Source organism: Nomascus leucogenys, unplaced genomic scaffold (assembly GCF_006542625.1).
Source record: "Nomascus leucogenys isolate Asia unplaced genomic scaffold, Asia_NLE_v1 000717F_115961_qpd_obj, whole genome shotgun sequence".
Taxonomy (NCBI): Eukaryota; Metazoa; Chordata; class Mammalia; order Primates; family Hylobatidae; genus Nomascus; species Nomascus leucogenys.
This window is the reverse complement of record NW_022097579.1, coordinates 100,391-115,796: the sequence shown is the minus strand read 5'-3', so window position 1 is coordinate 115,796 and position 15,406 is coordinate 100,391. Positions and strand designations below refer to the sequence as shown.

General features: G+C 55.0%; 2 protein-coding genes across 2 annotated transcripts; one reads left to right on the top strand and one right to left on the bottom strand.

The window, feature by feature from the left end:
• Positions 1-547: 547 nt before the first annotated feature.
• LOC115834299 (breakpoint cluster region protein-like) lies at positions 548-3,164 on the top strand (the record flags this gene model as incomplete). The annotated part of the gene is made up of 4 exons (XM_030809068.1): positions 548-682; positions 1,622-1,727; positions 2,193-2,355; positions 3,075-3,164. Coding segments are annotated over 4 exons (494 nt in total), but the record flags the coding sequence as incomplete, so codon positions are not given.
• Positions 3,165-9,633: 6,469 nt separating this feature from the next.
• On the bottom strand, positions 9,634-13,629 carry LOC115834298 (putative POM121-like protein 1). Its single transcript, XM_030809067.1, is given in 3 exon segments — positions 9,634-9,800; positions 12,307-13,344; positions 13,347-13,629. Coding segments are annotated over 3 exon segments (1,488 nt in total).
• Positions 13,630-15,406: the final 1,777 nt, after the last annotated feature.

Here is a 15,406-nt window from a genome sequence, read left to right as displayed (position 1 = left end):
CCTTCCCAGCATCTTCAAAGCAACAGGATTTTGTGCCTGCAGACCCTTCTTTGGGGCACACACCCTGACCCTGACCAGGACACCTAGAATTCCCAGCACCCCAGGCCCAGAATGGACCTGGCCTGTGGTGGGAGTAAGTACCAATGGCAATTGGATCCAAAGGAAGACACAGGTTCAAACACTGAAACCAATCAGATTCTCCCATGGCCTTCCTGCTATCAGAAGACACTGGTGCAGGGGTGGTTGCTATGTACAGGCAGAGCCACCCAATCCCCATGCAGGCACTGTGTCCTGCCACACTGGCCTCCTCCTGGCCATCACATGGGCCAACAGGGGAGAGGAATGGAATGCCCACGCACCCCCATCAACTCTGCAGACACAGAACCACGTGCAGCAGCTCTTGGGAGGAGTCAGATGAGCTGCTCAAAGCCTGGGAGGACCCGCACAGTGGTCAGCGTGGCAGGGATGGTGCTTTAGCCAAGGCAGGGATGGCGGTGACTCACTCGGGATCCTCAAGGAGGCTGCTGCGTTTCTGTGCTCTTTCCAGATAACAAGGACGTGTCGGTGATGATGAGCGAGATGGACGTGAACACCATCGCAGGCACGCTGAAGCTGCACTTCCGTGAGCTGCCCGAGCCCCTCTTCACTGATGAGTTCTACCCCAACTTCGCAGAGGGCATCGGTGAGCACTAGAGGCCTTGGCCTCATGGGAGACGTCTCCTCCACGTGCACTGCTGCCCTTGGAGGCTGTGAAAAGTGAGGTGTGGGAACCTGAGCTGTGTCTCCTCTGCCATGGTCGGCATTTTAACCCAACCTCAAAAAGCAGGGGACCAGAACTGAGCCTGTCCTGGAAGCCCTTGCCCATCCCAGAGGGCTCCCCATCCGTATTTCTTAAGGAGGCCAAGTGGGTGAAATGGTCAGCACTGCCATGCTGTGGGGTCCTGAAGTCTGCTGTCCTTCCTGCAGACCAGGGCTGAACACTGGCGCCCAGGTGCTCTTGCCGTGGGTCCTGGTCCAGCCAAGCATGGTTTCAAACATGACCTGACCCTTAGTCAACCTGGAGGCTGATGTCTAGAGGGGGCGCTGGCGCCTGCAGCACCTGTAGCCTCTGCATCACCCTTAGGGCAGGTCTTTCTCCCAGGCCCATGCACAGAGGACCTGGTCTCCCAGCCTCCAGGTGCCCCTGTGGTGTCCAGGATGACGAGCGGGTCTCTGCGTACTTGGTGGGGCTGGGACCCTCCCACTTCCCACCTCCTTGTGTCCCTCACTCCCCTGTTTCATTCCATGCTGAGCCTCCCCTGCCTTGGGCTCCCCTGGGGAGGGGGTGGTGGCAGGAGCTGCCCAAGGGCAGCTCTGCCCATGAGCAGCTGCTCTAGCGGCTCCTCCTGCTGCTGTTTGCCGGGTGCTGCTGACCCCTGCGAGGTAGAGAAAGGCGTTCAGGTGGTTCACACCCCACACAGGTGCCCCTCACAGGGTCCTCACTGGTGGCCAGCGCTGTGTGTGATGATGATGACAAGCCTAAACTGCGCAAGCACTCATGTCCCGGGCGCTCCATGTGACCACCTCAGGAGAGGTCTCTGGCTTGTTGTAACCTGGAGGAGTAACCCACCGCCTCCTGCAGCTCTTTCAGACCCAGTTGCAAAGAAGAGCTGCATGCTCAACGTGCTGCTGTCCCTGCCGGAGGCCAACCTGCTCACCTTCCTTTTCCTTCTAGACCACCTGGAAAGGTAGCCCAGCTCTCCCGTGGCTGCCTGGGGCTCCAAGTCCCCAGGCCGCGGGGTGCCCCTCTGCTCCCACCAGACCCCCAACACCGAGGACCTTTTCCCCTGACCCCTGTCTGCAATCTCTCACTGCCTCTGGCGACTAGTGCCACTGCCACCCCCGCCCCTGCCTCTCCTCTTTGCCACCCTCCTCCCTCTGCACTGTGGCCTTAACAAAGATCTCAGAGCTTTGGCCATGGCCAGCAGTGCACTTGGATCCCCCTCTTCCCTCCCAACCACATCATGAAGACCTCCCCGAGCTGGCCCCTTGTCCTGGGCCACTGGGACCCAGAAGTACCAGGGCTGGAGTCAGCTTGCAGCACAGACAGGGTCGAGGTCACTCCCTCCCTGAGGACTCCAGCACAGCACAGCCCCTTGCCTCTCTCCTGGTGGTGGCGTTGAAACAGCACCCTCTGCTTCAGTCCTCTACAGGGTGGCAGAGAAGGAGGCAGTCAATAAGATGTCCCTGCACAACCTCGCCACTGTCTTTGGCCCCACGCTGCTCCAGCCCTCCGAGAAGGAGAGCAAGCTCCCTGCCAACCCCAGCCAGCCCATCACCATGACCGACAGCTGGTCCTTGGAGGTCATGTCCCAGGTGTGGGAAGACAGTCTCGAGCCCATGCCACCCCAGCCTGACGGAGATGGCCTCTGCCTGCCCCACCCCCAGTCCTGCCCATCTTCCTACTTGCATCGTATGTGGTGGTGGCTGAGATTCAGAGAGAGGGACTTGCCTAGGTCTGCATGGATGGGAGTGATAGGGGGTGCCCAGGCCACCTCCTGGTCCTGCTGGTGCACCTTGCTGGGGGCTTAAAACCACCCCAAGTGTTTGGGTGTGGTGGCTCATGCCTGTAATCCCAGCACTTTGGGAGGTCGAGGCAGGACAACCGAACCCAGGTGTTTGAGACCAGTCTGGGCAATGTAGCAAACCCCGTCTCTAGAAAAAATACAAAGAAAAATTAGCCAGGCATCGTGGCACACATCTGTAATCCTAGGTATCTGGGAGGCTGACACAGGAGGATTGCTTGAGCCCAGGAGTTAGAGGCTGCAGTGATCCATGATGGAGCCGCTGTACTCCAGCCTGGGGGACAGAGCAAGGCCCTGTGCATCTCTAAAATAAACAACCACCCCCACCCAACAAGTTATGCCTTGTCAGGACCCCACCCTACCCCCGTCTCACTGTAAGGGGTTCATGACACCAGCAGGGGTTTCTAGCACCTGAGGTGGACTTGGAGGCTTGGGCCCCAAAGACCTCCCCACCAGCAGCTGTGAGCCCCTCTCTGAGCCAGTCTCCTCTTCCCCACTCTGCCCGGGCAGGTCCAGGTGCTGCTGTACTTCCTGCGGCTGGAGGCCATCCCTGCCCCGGATAGCAAGAGACAGAGTATCCTGTTCTCCACCGATGTCTAAAGGTCCCAGTCCATTTCCTGGAGGCGGACAGATGGCCTGGAAAACTCTGGCTAATCAAGGCCATCTGTAGAGTGGGAGTCAAGATTTTCTGAGGCATCCTTGGGACGTCCCCAAGTGTCAGGCCATCTGCCAAGAGACAGCGGCCCAAAGCAGAAGGACAGGTGGCCTGGGCAGATCCCGCCCAGGTCTGAGAGCCCCAGGCTGGCCTCAGACTGTGGGTTTTTTATGTGGCCACCCGAGGGCGCCCCAAGCCAGTTCATCTCGGAGGCCAGGCCTGGCCCTGGGAGACAGGGTGAAAGGAGTGGTTTTTATGGACTTAACAGAGTTTAAAAGATTTCTACTGGATCACGTGTCAAGATGTGCCCTCTCTGGGGAGGAGGGAACGTGACCGGATTCCCTCACTGTTGTATCTGGAATAAACGCTGCTGCTTCATCCTGTGGGGCCATGGCCTGTGTGGATGGGGCCTCTTCCATTTCCCTGACTTAGAAACCACACTCCACTTAGAACAGGGTTGGAGAGGCTTAGTCAGCACTGGGGAGCGTTTGGACTCCATTCTTGCCTTTCTTCTTTTTCTTTCCAGAAGGATTTTTGTGCAGAAATGGGTCTTTTGTTGCCACGTTTGTCCTCATTGGAAGGCAGCTCCAGGAGGCCCGTGAAATGTCGGGGGACAGGACCCCCAGGGAGGGAATCCCAGGCTACGCACTTCAGGGTTCGTTCTCCAGGGAGAGCGACCTCGTCCCCCGCTCCTGACCGCCCTTCCGGCCCACGCTCTCCTGTTTGGCTTCCACAGGCCTGGACTTCTCTGGCTTCTCTGCCCACACACTCCCTGCCCCAAGTGTCCCTGCCCCTGCCCCAGCACAGGTGACTTCATTTCTGTCCTCTCAGCTCAGTGGACTCCCTCAACTTTTGTAAAAGTCTCCACCTGGTGGTAGCAGCTTGCTGATGACTTGTTTTAAAACTTTCATCCTAAATAACCTTTTGATACTTGAATATTTTTAAGTTTTATATGTAGTTTCTAATTTTTTTTCCTAACAGATTCAGATACCTAATAAGATGCTGGAATGTAATCCCTGGACAATCCGTGTCCTGGCAGCATTTGGTCTTCCTCTAAGTGCCTGGCTTCACTGTTCTCAGGAGGGGGTTCTGGTCTCTGGGGAACAGGATACGTGGAGGGTTAGGAAGGGGCAAGGCCTAGAGACAGGAGACTCCCTCCCAGATCAGGTGGAGGCATAGGACCATTTGCTACCCCATCTGCCGGCACCTGCGGGGGAGCCCAGGCATTCTTTGTAAACCCTCCTGACCACCTGGCTAAAGAAAACAGAAGCAGGGAGGCTGCCAAGTGTTTTCAAGAAATAACCCCATGAACATTGCATCACTTTTTTAGAAAGAGGGGCTTGGGGCAGGCAGAGGAGAGAAGGGAGAGCAAACTGAAAGCCAAGTTTCCAGATGGTCCTGCAAGAGGAGAGGATGCAGCTGCCCAGAGGGAGGCAGGATCACATTTAAGGAAGTGTGTGGGGTCCCTGGATGACACCAGCACCCAGTGCGACTCTGGGGACCGCTCCCAAGGTGGGAGGAGTGGGTGCCCCTGTGTGTCAGTGGGCAGCTCCTGCTGAGCCCGCAGCTCACTGGGGAGCCTGACAGCTGGGCCATGCGCCTGACACTCCTCTCTGCTTATGGATCTGGCGAGGCAGGGAGCAGAAAACAGAGCCACTTGAAGGCTTTCTGTCTGCGTCTGTGTGCAGTGTGGATTTAGTTGTGCTTTTTTCTTGCTGGGAGAGCACAGCCACCATTTACAAGCAGTGTCACCCTCGTGGGTGGTGAGGACAGAACAGGAGCCTCTGCTCTCTGTACCTATCTGGGCCCGGTGGCCTCCCCTGTCCTGGCTTCCATCTCTGTCTCAGCGACCATCCAGCCCTGCGCAGGAACACATGTTGCTTAGAAAAGCCAAATCCAGACCTTGTCTCAGTCTCCTCTGGTCTCATGATGTGCATCTGTTACCTTGAAACTGGAATCCAGTCTATCAATGTCTGTGCCAATTTTTGTTCCCTCTCCAACCTTCTTCCCCTTACGACTTTTTATTTATGTAGGATGTGTGCTGCCTAATGATGGGATGACCACACTTTTCCATGTTCTAAAAGTGCTCCTCTCCCGCAGGGCCCCAGGGCTGATGGTTGCTTTGGGTCTACAGCTACGTCTTACCCGCCTCCTGGCTCGAAAGCCTGTGTGGTGGCAAAGCCGGTGCGGGGCTGGGGAACGCAGCGTTCTCCAGGAGGGGGACCCGGCTCTCCTTCTGCAATGCAGGCAAAGGCCTAGATGCCAGTGTGACCTCCCACAAGGCATGGCTTCCAGACTCCCCGACCAGAAGTGATGCTTTTTTGCCTCGGGCCCTGGGTTTGAAGCAGCCTGGCTTTCTCTCGGTAAGTCGCTGGTGTCTCAGCAGCTGCAATCTGAGCTCAGCCACCTACACACCACTGTGGGGGAAAGAACTGCCGACACTTTCATTAAAAAGTTTCCTGAGACGACTTGCGTGCATGTTGATTTCATGATCAGCGCCACTGGGAAGAAGCCCTGAGCCGGTGGGGTGGGGCTGGAAGTGGCAGGTGCAGTGATGGGGCTGGGTGCCCAGGGGGCCTCAGTGCTCAATCAGGCCACGGTGGCCAAGCCCAGGCTGCACGGAAGGCCGGCCTGGGGGGTGTGGGTGAGCACAGGCAGGCGCCAGCTGGGCAGTGTTAGGATGCTGGAGCAGCATCCCTAACTCCGCTGAGTGGGGTAGTCTGGTTGGGGCAGGGACCGCTGTTGCTTTGGCAGAGAGAGATGATCCCCACCTTGGAGAGGCTGTTCTGACTCTGCAGGTGGGACAGGGACAGATGGCCGCCAGCGTGACCCAGCTGGTCTTCCTTTGCTGTGCTGAGCCCTGGGACATGGAGGATGCCCGCCACACACAGCCTGGGCCCGGGTTCTTACCTGTGGCCGCCGCTCTGGCACGAGCCCCTCAGTCTTGGGTGGTGTCTGCCTGGTCTGGGATTCGGTGTTTCTGCTGAGTCCAGCCTTTCCACCACCTCCGCATGGGCCGTGGGTGTTGTCAGCTGCCTCCCGCCTTGGCTTCAGTAGCTCACCCAGCTTACAGGGGAGCTGCCCTGGGCTGGAGATGGGCACGAACCCTGGGTCCTACTTGAATGCAGCTTGCGGAGACCCGGCCACATCCACTGGGCCACAGGTTGCCCTCGGCAATGCCCACATGAGCCGTCAGCCTGAGCCTCCCTAGGACAGCAAGGCTCACACGACAAAGGCTGCCCGTGGCCTTTCTCAATGAGGTGGCTGAGCCCAGCCAGGACCTTTCTCGGACTCCCGGGATGTGGCTCTGCTCGTGAGCGGCCTGGTCAGCTCTCTCGGGGTGAGAGGGGCTTGTCACACAGGCCCCTGCCTGCGGTGTGACCCTTCTCAGCTTTTCTCAGCAGCCCTGCCTGCGGAGTGTCACTGCCACCATGATCATTTCCCTGACACTGGGAGGGTGTGGGGACGTCCTGGGTAGAGACAGGGCCCATGGCAGCAGCAGGCTCAGGGGCGCCCTGCACTGGTGGGCTGGGGACCTGGTGGAGACCACACCAAGGGCTGGACAAGGGGACGAGCCTCCACCCTGGCCTCTCCTCAGGCCTCAGCAGCCCCTCCCACAGGCAGAAGGGTTCACACTGGGTTCTGCCCTCACTGCAAGAGCTACGAGTGCCACGTGCTGTTTTGTCCAATCTGGTGTCTGCAGGGCAGGAAAGGGCTGCCGCTGGCCCATTTCTGAGTGTTCAGCACCTAAGGGTGACAGCACTGTCTGTCCCTACCCTCCGGGTCCTGTTTGAAAATCAAACCCATGCTCACAGGCCGATTTGTTTTTTCTTTCAGAGACAGGGTCCCACTTTGTCACCCAAGCTGGAGTGCAGTGGTGCGATTATAGCTCAATGCAGCCTCCAATCCCCGGACTCAAGGGACCCTCCTGCCTCAGCCTGCCAAGTAGCTTGGACTATAGCTGTGTGCCATTGCACCTGTTTTATTCTTATTTTGTAGACATGGGGTCTGGCTATGTTGTCCAGGCTATTCTCAAAATTCCCGGCCTCAAGCAATCCTCCTGCCTTGGCCTCTCAAAGGTTGGGATTACAGGTGTGAGGCAAGGCACCCAGCTCAGCCACAGAGCCCTATTGCATCTCTCTTACTGGGAGCAAGAGCTGACTGCCCCCTCATCCCCATTCCAGAGTGTTGGGGCTGTGTTCAGCCCAGGCCGGGCCACTGACGTTGCCCAGGGAGCGGGATCATTCACTGCTGCCCCAAATCTGAGGTCATTCCACCTCGACAAGACTTCCTCATCCAATCCCTTTACTTGACAGCTGGGGAAACCAATGTGCACAGAGCACCCCCAGCTCACTCGGGTGTCAGAGCTGATCCACGAGCAGAGGCTGAGATCCTTGGATCTTGTCCCCCAGCCTCCCCGTAAGCTTGCTCCCTTTCTGCTGGAAGAGATGGGGCTGGACCTCGACCGGCAGCCCTGGCCTGGACATGACTGTGCTCGTGCAGGTATTCAGGCCGAGACGCCCCGGCATCATATTTTTTTCTGTTTTTGAGATGGTGTCTCACTCTATCGCCCAAGCTGGAGAGCAGTGGCATGAAATTGGCTCACTGCAACCTCTGCCTCCTGGTTAAAGTGATTCTTCTGCCTCAGCCTTCCAAATAGCTGGGACTACAGGCTTGTACAAGCACGCCTGACTAATTTTTGTATTTTTACTAGAGACGGGGTTTCCCCATGTTGGCCAGGCTCGTGTCTAATTCCTGACCTCAGGTGATCCACCTGCCTTGGCCTCCCAAAGTGCTAGGATTACAGGTGTGAGCCACTGCATCATTTAAATGTAGTGAGGGACCGGGTGCGGTGGCTCATGCCTGTAATCGCAGTACTTTGAGAGGACGAGGCTGTCAGATCGCCTAAGGTCAGGCGTTCGAGACCAGCCCGGACAATGTGGTGAAACTGTGTCTCTACAAAAAAATAGAAAAAAAATTATCCCTGCGTGGTGGTGCGTACCTGTAGTCCCAGTTACTCAGGAGGCTGAGGCATTAGAATCACTTAAACCTCAGAGGCGGAGGCTGCAGTGAGCTGAGATGGCGCCACTGCACTCCAGCCTGGGTGACAGAGCAAAACCTTGTCTCTAAATAATTAAATAAATAAATATGGCCATGCACGGTGCCTTAGGCCTGTAATCCCAACACATTGGGGGCCAATGCAGGTGGTCCCTGAGGTCAGGAGTCCGAGATCAGCCTGGCCAAGACGGTGAAACACTGTCTCTACTAAAAATACAAAAATTAGCCAGGCATAGTGGCAGGCACCTGTAATCCCAGCTACTCAGGACACTGAGGCAGGAGAACCACTTGAACCTGGAAAGCAGAGGTTGCAGTGAGCTGAGATTGCACCACTGCACTCTAGCCTGGGCAATGGAGCAAGACTCCATCTCAAATAAATTAATAAATACAGAGCAAGATTCTCTCTCAAACAAATAAATAAATGTACACCTGTAATCCTAGCACTTTGGGAGGCTAAGACAGGTCGATCACCTGAGGTCAGGAGTTCGAGACCAGCCTGACCAATATAGCGAAACCCCATCTGAAATACTAAAAATACAAAAATTAGCTGGGAGTTGTGACATGTGCCTGTAGTCCCAGCTACTCGGGAGGCTGAGACAGGAGAATTACTTGAACCCAGGATGTGGAGGTTGCAGTCAGCCGAGATCTCGCCACTGCACTTCAGCCTGGGTGACAGAGTGAGATTCTGTCTCAAAAGGAATAAATAAATAAAATACAAAATAAAAAAATAAATGTAGTAAAATTGCAGAGTCGTGCTGCGGAAGCGTGCTGGTCCTATCCATGGAGTGAAGGCTGATTTCATACACAAATGTCACAAGAACTTTTTTTTGTTTTGTTTTCTTTTATTTTGAGACGGAGTCTTGCTCTGTCACCCAGGCTGGAGTGCAGTGGTGCGATCTCGGCTCACTGCAAGCTCTGCCTCCCGGGTTTATGCCATTCTCCTGCCTCAGCCTCCCGAGTAGCTGGGACTACAGGCGCCCGCCACCACACCCAGCTATTTTTTTTGTATTTTTAGTAGAGATGGGGTTTCACCATGTTATCCAGGATAGTCTCGATCTCCTGACCTCGTGATCCACCCGCCTCAGCCTCCCAAAGTGCTGGGATTACAGGCGTGAGCCACCGTGCCTGGCCACAAGAACTTTTATACCCACCCCTGAAAGAAAGCCCTGATTGCCTTCTGAAGAAGCAGTACAGGACTAACACGTGGGCTATCCCAGACAGCTCTGGAAAAATAAACAGAAAACAGAAAATGACACGCTAAGCCCTTGAGGCCAAAATGCCCTTCCCCAAAGCAGCTGCCAGAAGACAGGGAGCAGGATCGGGTTGAAGGTCACTTCTGGGTGAGGGGGAGAACGGTCAGGCCCGGGGCAGGGGTGTTGGAGCCTGGTTGGCCTCACTGGAACAGAAGAGAGCTGCTTCATGATGCTCAGCTGACAGGCAGAGCCTTGCATAACCCAAGTTCTCACGGTACAGAGAGGCCAGCCAGCGCGGGGACAAAGACACACACGCACTGAAATGGTTTCCTGGAAGACAGGGCCCAGTTGCATCTCTCAAATGGGACCAGATTGGAAGGGAGACCAGCTGCTTTGGGCAAATGAGGCCACTTCTGAATGAGCTCCCAAACTAGATGGTGCCGAGGGCCGTGGACCTGGCAGCTGGGCTAGACATGGCATGGCCCTGTATTCCAGGAAACGGCATCTCAGTGCTTGTCTCGCCAGTTCTCCAAAAGAACCATCCACTGGCCATTTTTCCATTCCCCTCCTATGCACAGACTGGGCGGGGCCTGACCAGAAACTCTCCCTTAGTGTTTTCAGTCACTGCCAAAACTTGAGCCCAGCAGTGAGGATGTGATGTTAAAATGTGACTCTGGGCCAGGCAGTGGCTCATGCTTGTCGACCCAGTGCTTTTGGGAGGCTGAGCTGGGAGGATCAATTGAGATCAACAGTTCAAGGCCAACCTGAGGGACATAGATCTCTACAAACAAATAAAAACTAGCCAGCTCTGGTGACATGCACTGCTAGTCTCAGCTGCCCAGAAGGCTGAAGTGGCTTCAGCCCAGGAGTTCAAAGCTGCAGCTATGATCGTGCCACTGTATTCCAACACGAAAGACATAGCGAGACCATGTCTTGAAAAAAGGAACAAATAAACTAGGTATAGAAGAAACATACCTGAAAATGTCAGGGCTGGGTGCAGTGGCTCACGAGTGTAATCCCAGCACTTTGGGAAGCTGAGGTGGGTGGATCACTGGATTTCAGAAGTTCGAGACCAGCCTGGCCAACGTGGTGAAACCCCATCTCTACTAAAAGTACGAAAATTAGCCAGGCGTGGTGGCATGCACCAGGTATCCCAGCTACTCAGGAGGCTGAGGCAGGAGAATCGCTTGAACCCAGGAGGCGGAGGTAGCAGTGAGCCAAGATCACATCATTGCACTCCAGCCTGGGCGGCAAGAGCAAGACTCTGTCTCAAAAAACACAAACAAACAAAACAACGTACCTGAAAATAGTAAAACCTGATACGACAAAGCCATAGCTAACCTACTACAGAATGGGGAAAAGTTGAAAGCATTTCCTCTGTAAACAGGAACAAGAGGAGGATGCCCATTCTCACCACTCCTATTCGATATCACACAATCAGGGAAGAGAAGACAATAAAAGGCATCCACACTGGAAAAGAGGACATCGAATTCTTCTTGTCTGATGAAGATGTGATCTTGAATCTAGAAACATGTAAAGGCTCCACCAGAAAACCCCTAGACCTGATAAATAAATTAATACAGTCATTTGCAGAATACAGAATCAACAACAACAACAACAAAAGCAGGAGCATTTCTATACACCAATAATGGTCTGGTTGGGAAAGAAATTAAGAAGGCAATCCCATTTACAATAGCAACAACATGGAAAAATGTATGCCACAGAAGAAATTTCCCAAGGAAGTGAAAGATTTCTACAAGGAAAACTACAAAACACTGATGAAAATGTTTAAGAGGACAGAAAGAATTGGACAATCATTTCATGCTCATGGAAGGAATTCATAGCATTAAAATGACCACACTGCCCGAAGCAGTCTAGAGATTCAATACAACCCCTACCAAAATACCAATGTCATCACTCACAGAATTGGAAAGTCCTACAATTCATAAAAAAGAACCAAAAAAGAGCTCAAAGACCCAAAGTCATGCTCAGCAAAAACAACAAAACTAGAGGCATCCCATTTCACTGCAAATTAGAACTACAAAAGTTTTGACAAGTGCATAGTAACCAAAATAGTATAATCCTAGCATAAAACTTGACACTTAGATCAATGGGACAGATGAGAGAACCCAGAAAGACAGACACATATTCACAGCCAATTGATCTTTGACAGAGCCGACAGAAACACACACTGGGGAAAGGACACCCTCTTCAATGAATGGTACTAGGAGGGTTGGATGGCCACATGCAGAAGAATGAAACTGGACCCTTATCTCTCAGCATATAGACAAATCACTTCGAGATAGATTCAAGACTTAAATGTGAATGTTAAGATAGGAAACTACAAAAATCTTGGAAGGAAACCTAGAGAAAACTCTTCTGGATCTCACTCTAAGCAAGGAATTTATGACGGGCTCAAAAGCTCCACATGGAGAAGGATGAGCTGGAGGATGGCCCACTGGACCTGTGTCCAGCAGAACTCCTGACAGCCATGAGGGAGCCTTAGAGGCCAGGTTCCTCCTTGCTGTGCCCACGCGGGAAGTGGGGTTGCTAGGGTCAGAAGGCGGGCCAGACTTGCACGTGAAGCCTGCCTTGTTTGCAGTGGCACTGGATCCCCGACTTGCAATTGCGGGCGTCGGCTTAAATGGTCCCCCAGGGGTGTGATAGAAAGTAAAGACAAAAGTGCCACCCAACAGAGTTGCTCCCCGTGCCAGGTCTGCGGTCACCATGGAAGTGTGCTGCCTTGGGGGCCCCCTGGTGTTCAGGCCCCACCCCCCCGTGCCCTATTACCATTGGGCCTTTCTCTTTAAAGGGTTTCTTCTGACGGAATGCAGACCTGGGCCCACCTCTGTACTGTCAATTTCCATGGGTGTGGCTGGAGGGCTAGAACTGGCTCCAGAATGCAGACCTGGGCCCACCTCTGTACTGTCAATTTCCATGGGTGTGGCTGGAGGGCTAGAACTGGCTCCAGAAGTGCCAGGCCTTGGGCTTCTCATGCCCACATCCATGCTTGCAGCTAGGAAGGGGACAGGAATCAGCGAGGTGACCTGGGCTGAGTCCCGGGAGTGGGAAGAGGTGGCAAGAAGGGGATGTGAGGAGGAGAACAGGGAGCCTGATGGTCTGCGCTTCCTCCCAGACACAGGAGCTGTGGAGGGGACCTCTGCAGCAGATGTTAGGGGGGCCACTGGGCCCAGGCAGTCTTGGGACTTGTGTCTCTCCTGCTGTGCATCCATACTGGGTGCTTTAGAGACAGCAGGCAGACCAGAAGCCCCTGTTGCAAGTGAGGACAAAGTGTGGGCAGGCCATGAGGGTCTGCAGTCCCAGATGGCCTTGGGCTCGCCCCGCAGTACACTGTTGATGCGCTCGAACGCAGCCTCCTTCTCCCGGTCCAGGTCTTCAGCAGTGACCCGGAACCCCAGCTCTAAGGGAGGCGGCAGCATCAGGGGCTCCCCTCGCCTGCGTGGCCGCAGGGGAAACTTGCGTCTACGGGGCCTAGACGCCTGGGATCTGGGGGAGCCATTCCTGGGGGCGAGTGTCTGCCCTGGTGCTATATCTGCTGCCTTTTCATACCGGGTGTGACCCGAAGAGACAGCCTGAGGCCTGTCCTCACTCGCTGTCTTTGAGGACCTGATGGTCAGCTGGCAGTGGGATGAGGCTGACCCCCTCCTCCGCTTTAGCCACGGGAAGCCTCCCATGGAGCTGTAGGAGCTCGAGATGGCATTGCGTTTGGTGCACGAGCTCGTCCAGGAGGTCTGCGATCTCTCATTGTTTCTGACTTCTGACCTCTGGGCATGGAGGTCTCTCTGCACAGGCCCAGGCCTGGGCACAATGGGAGAGAGGCCTCCTTTGTCCCGCAGGGGCCTAAATTCAGACGTGCATCCCCGGTGACCTCGGGGACTCTTCTCTGATAATCAGGACTCTCTTGGACTCTAGGGTCCTTGTCCTGCTCAGGCATCCCTGCCCCGCTCTCCTTGAGGGCCCTCAACACTATCTTCCCTGGACACAAGTGTGGGGACGGCCGGGTGTTGTGGGCCCCAAAGGGGTGACTTCCTGCTCCTGGGCCCCACAGAGAGTCCTTGTGCTCAGTGCAGTGGCTGAGCTGGAGGATGCCCTGGAACTCGGAGCACAAGGCACGGGCTTGCTGTGGTACCTGTGCCATGAAATTGAAGTCAGGATCACCAGGAAGGAACACACTGCTTGCAGGATCACGGAAAGCCTTCTTACAGTTGTCTTGACAGCACTGATGCCAAGTGTCCGGGTGCTTGTAGGATGGCCTGCCACTCAGTCGAGGGGCAGGAGCAACGGGGAGATCCCACAAGCAAAGTGAACTGGGGGATGGGCTGAACGGGCTCCAGGCAACTGAGCCCTACTGGCAGGTCCTCGGCCTGGGCCCAGACAGGAATGAGGGGCACAGAGTGCCCAGGTAACCGCTCCTGGGAGCAGTGGGGAACCGTCGTTTTTGAACTCTCCAGAGCTGGGCTCTGAGCGTCCAGGTCAAGCTGCCAACTCGGCCAACCGCTAAGCCAGCAGTTTCTTCTGTTGCCGGGCAACGCGCCTTTTAAACCTGAGGGAGTGGCTGCGCGTGCAAAGAACCCGCGTGAGGGACGGAGCGACCTTAACGGATTAGCGCGGCAAGTTTGCCGGGCAACGCATCTTTTAAAGCTGAGGCAGTGGGTGCGCGTGCACAGAATGGCGCGAGTGACAGAGCGACCTTAACGGATTAATTAGCGCTGCAAGGTACCTGTGCAAGATACCTGCTGGCAATGGTGGTCGGCGGACGTGGAGGGGGTGGGGGGCATGCAAGAGGTACTGGAAGGAGAGACCCGGGCACAAAGTTTGCGGGAAGAACAGGTGCCAACAATGGCTGCAGATCTGCCCGTGGATCACTGAAGATTCCTGCTCTCCTGCTGAGGTGGAGTTGCAGTGAGCTGAGATCGCACCATTGCACTCTAGCCTGGGCAACAAGAGCGAAACTCCGTCTCAAAAGAAAAAAAAGAAAAAGAAAAAAAGAGGCCCGGCGTGGTGGCTTATGCCTATATTCCTAGCATTTTAGGAGGTGGGGGTGGGCGGATCAGGAGATCAGGAGTTGGAGAGCAGCCTGACCAACATAGTGAAACCCCGTCTCTAGTAAAAATACAAATTTAGTCAGATATGGTGGCACGTGCCTGTGGTACCAGCTACTCGGGCGGCTGAGACAGGAGAATCACTTGAACCCAGGGGCGGGGCAGGGATGTGATGCGTCGAGATCGCGCCACTGCACTCCAGCCTGGGCAACAGAGCCAGACTCTGTCTTTTTTTTTTTTTTTTTTTTTTGAGACGGAGTCTCCCTCTGTCGCCCAGGCTGGATTCCAGTGGCCTGATCTCCGCTCACCGCAAGCTCCGCCTACCGGGTTCACGCCGGTAGGCGGAGCTTGCAGTGACCTGAGATCTCGCCACCGCACCCGGCTATTTTTTTGTATTTTTAGTAGAGACGGGGTTTCACAGTGTTAGCCAGGATGGTCTCGATCTCCTGACCTCTTGATCAGCCCGCCTCGGCCTCCCAAAGTGCTGGGATTAAAGGCGTGAGCCACCGCGCCCGGCGGAGACTCTGTCAAAAAAAAAAGGCCGGCGAGGGGGCACTTTGGGAGGTGGAGGCGGGCGGATCACGAGGTCAGCAGTTGGAGACCAGCCTGGCCAACATAGCGAAACCCCGTCTGTACTAAAACTACAAAAAATTAGCTGGACGTGGTGGCGGGCACCTGTAGTCCCAGCTACTCCGGAGGCTGAGGCAGGAGAATGGCGTGAACTTGGGAGGCGGACCTTGCAGTGACCTGAGATCTCACCACTGCACTCCAGCCTGGGTGATAGTGCGAACCTCCGTCTCAAAAAAAAAAAATAAATAAAATAAATAAATAAATAAATAAATAAAATAAAACAGAGAGAGAAAGACAGAGAGA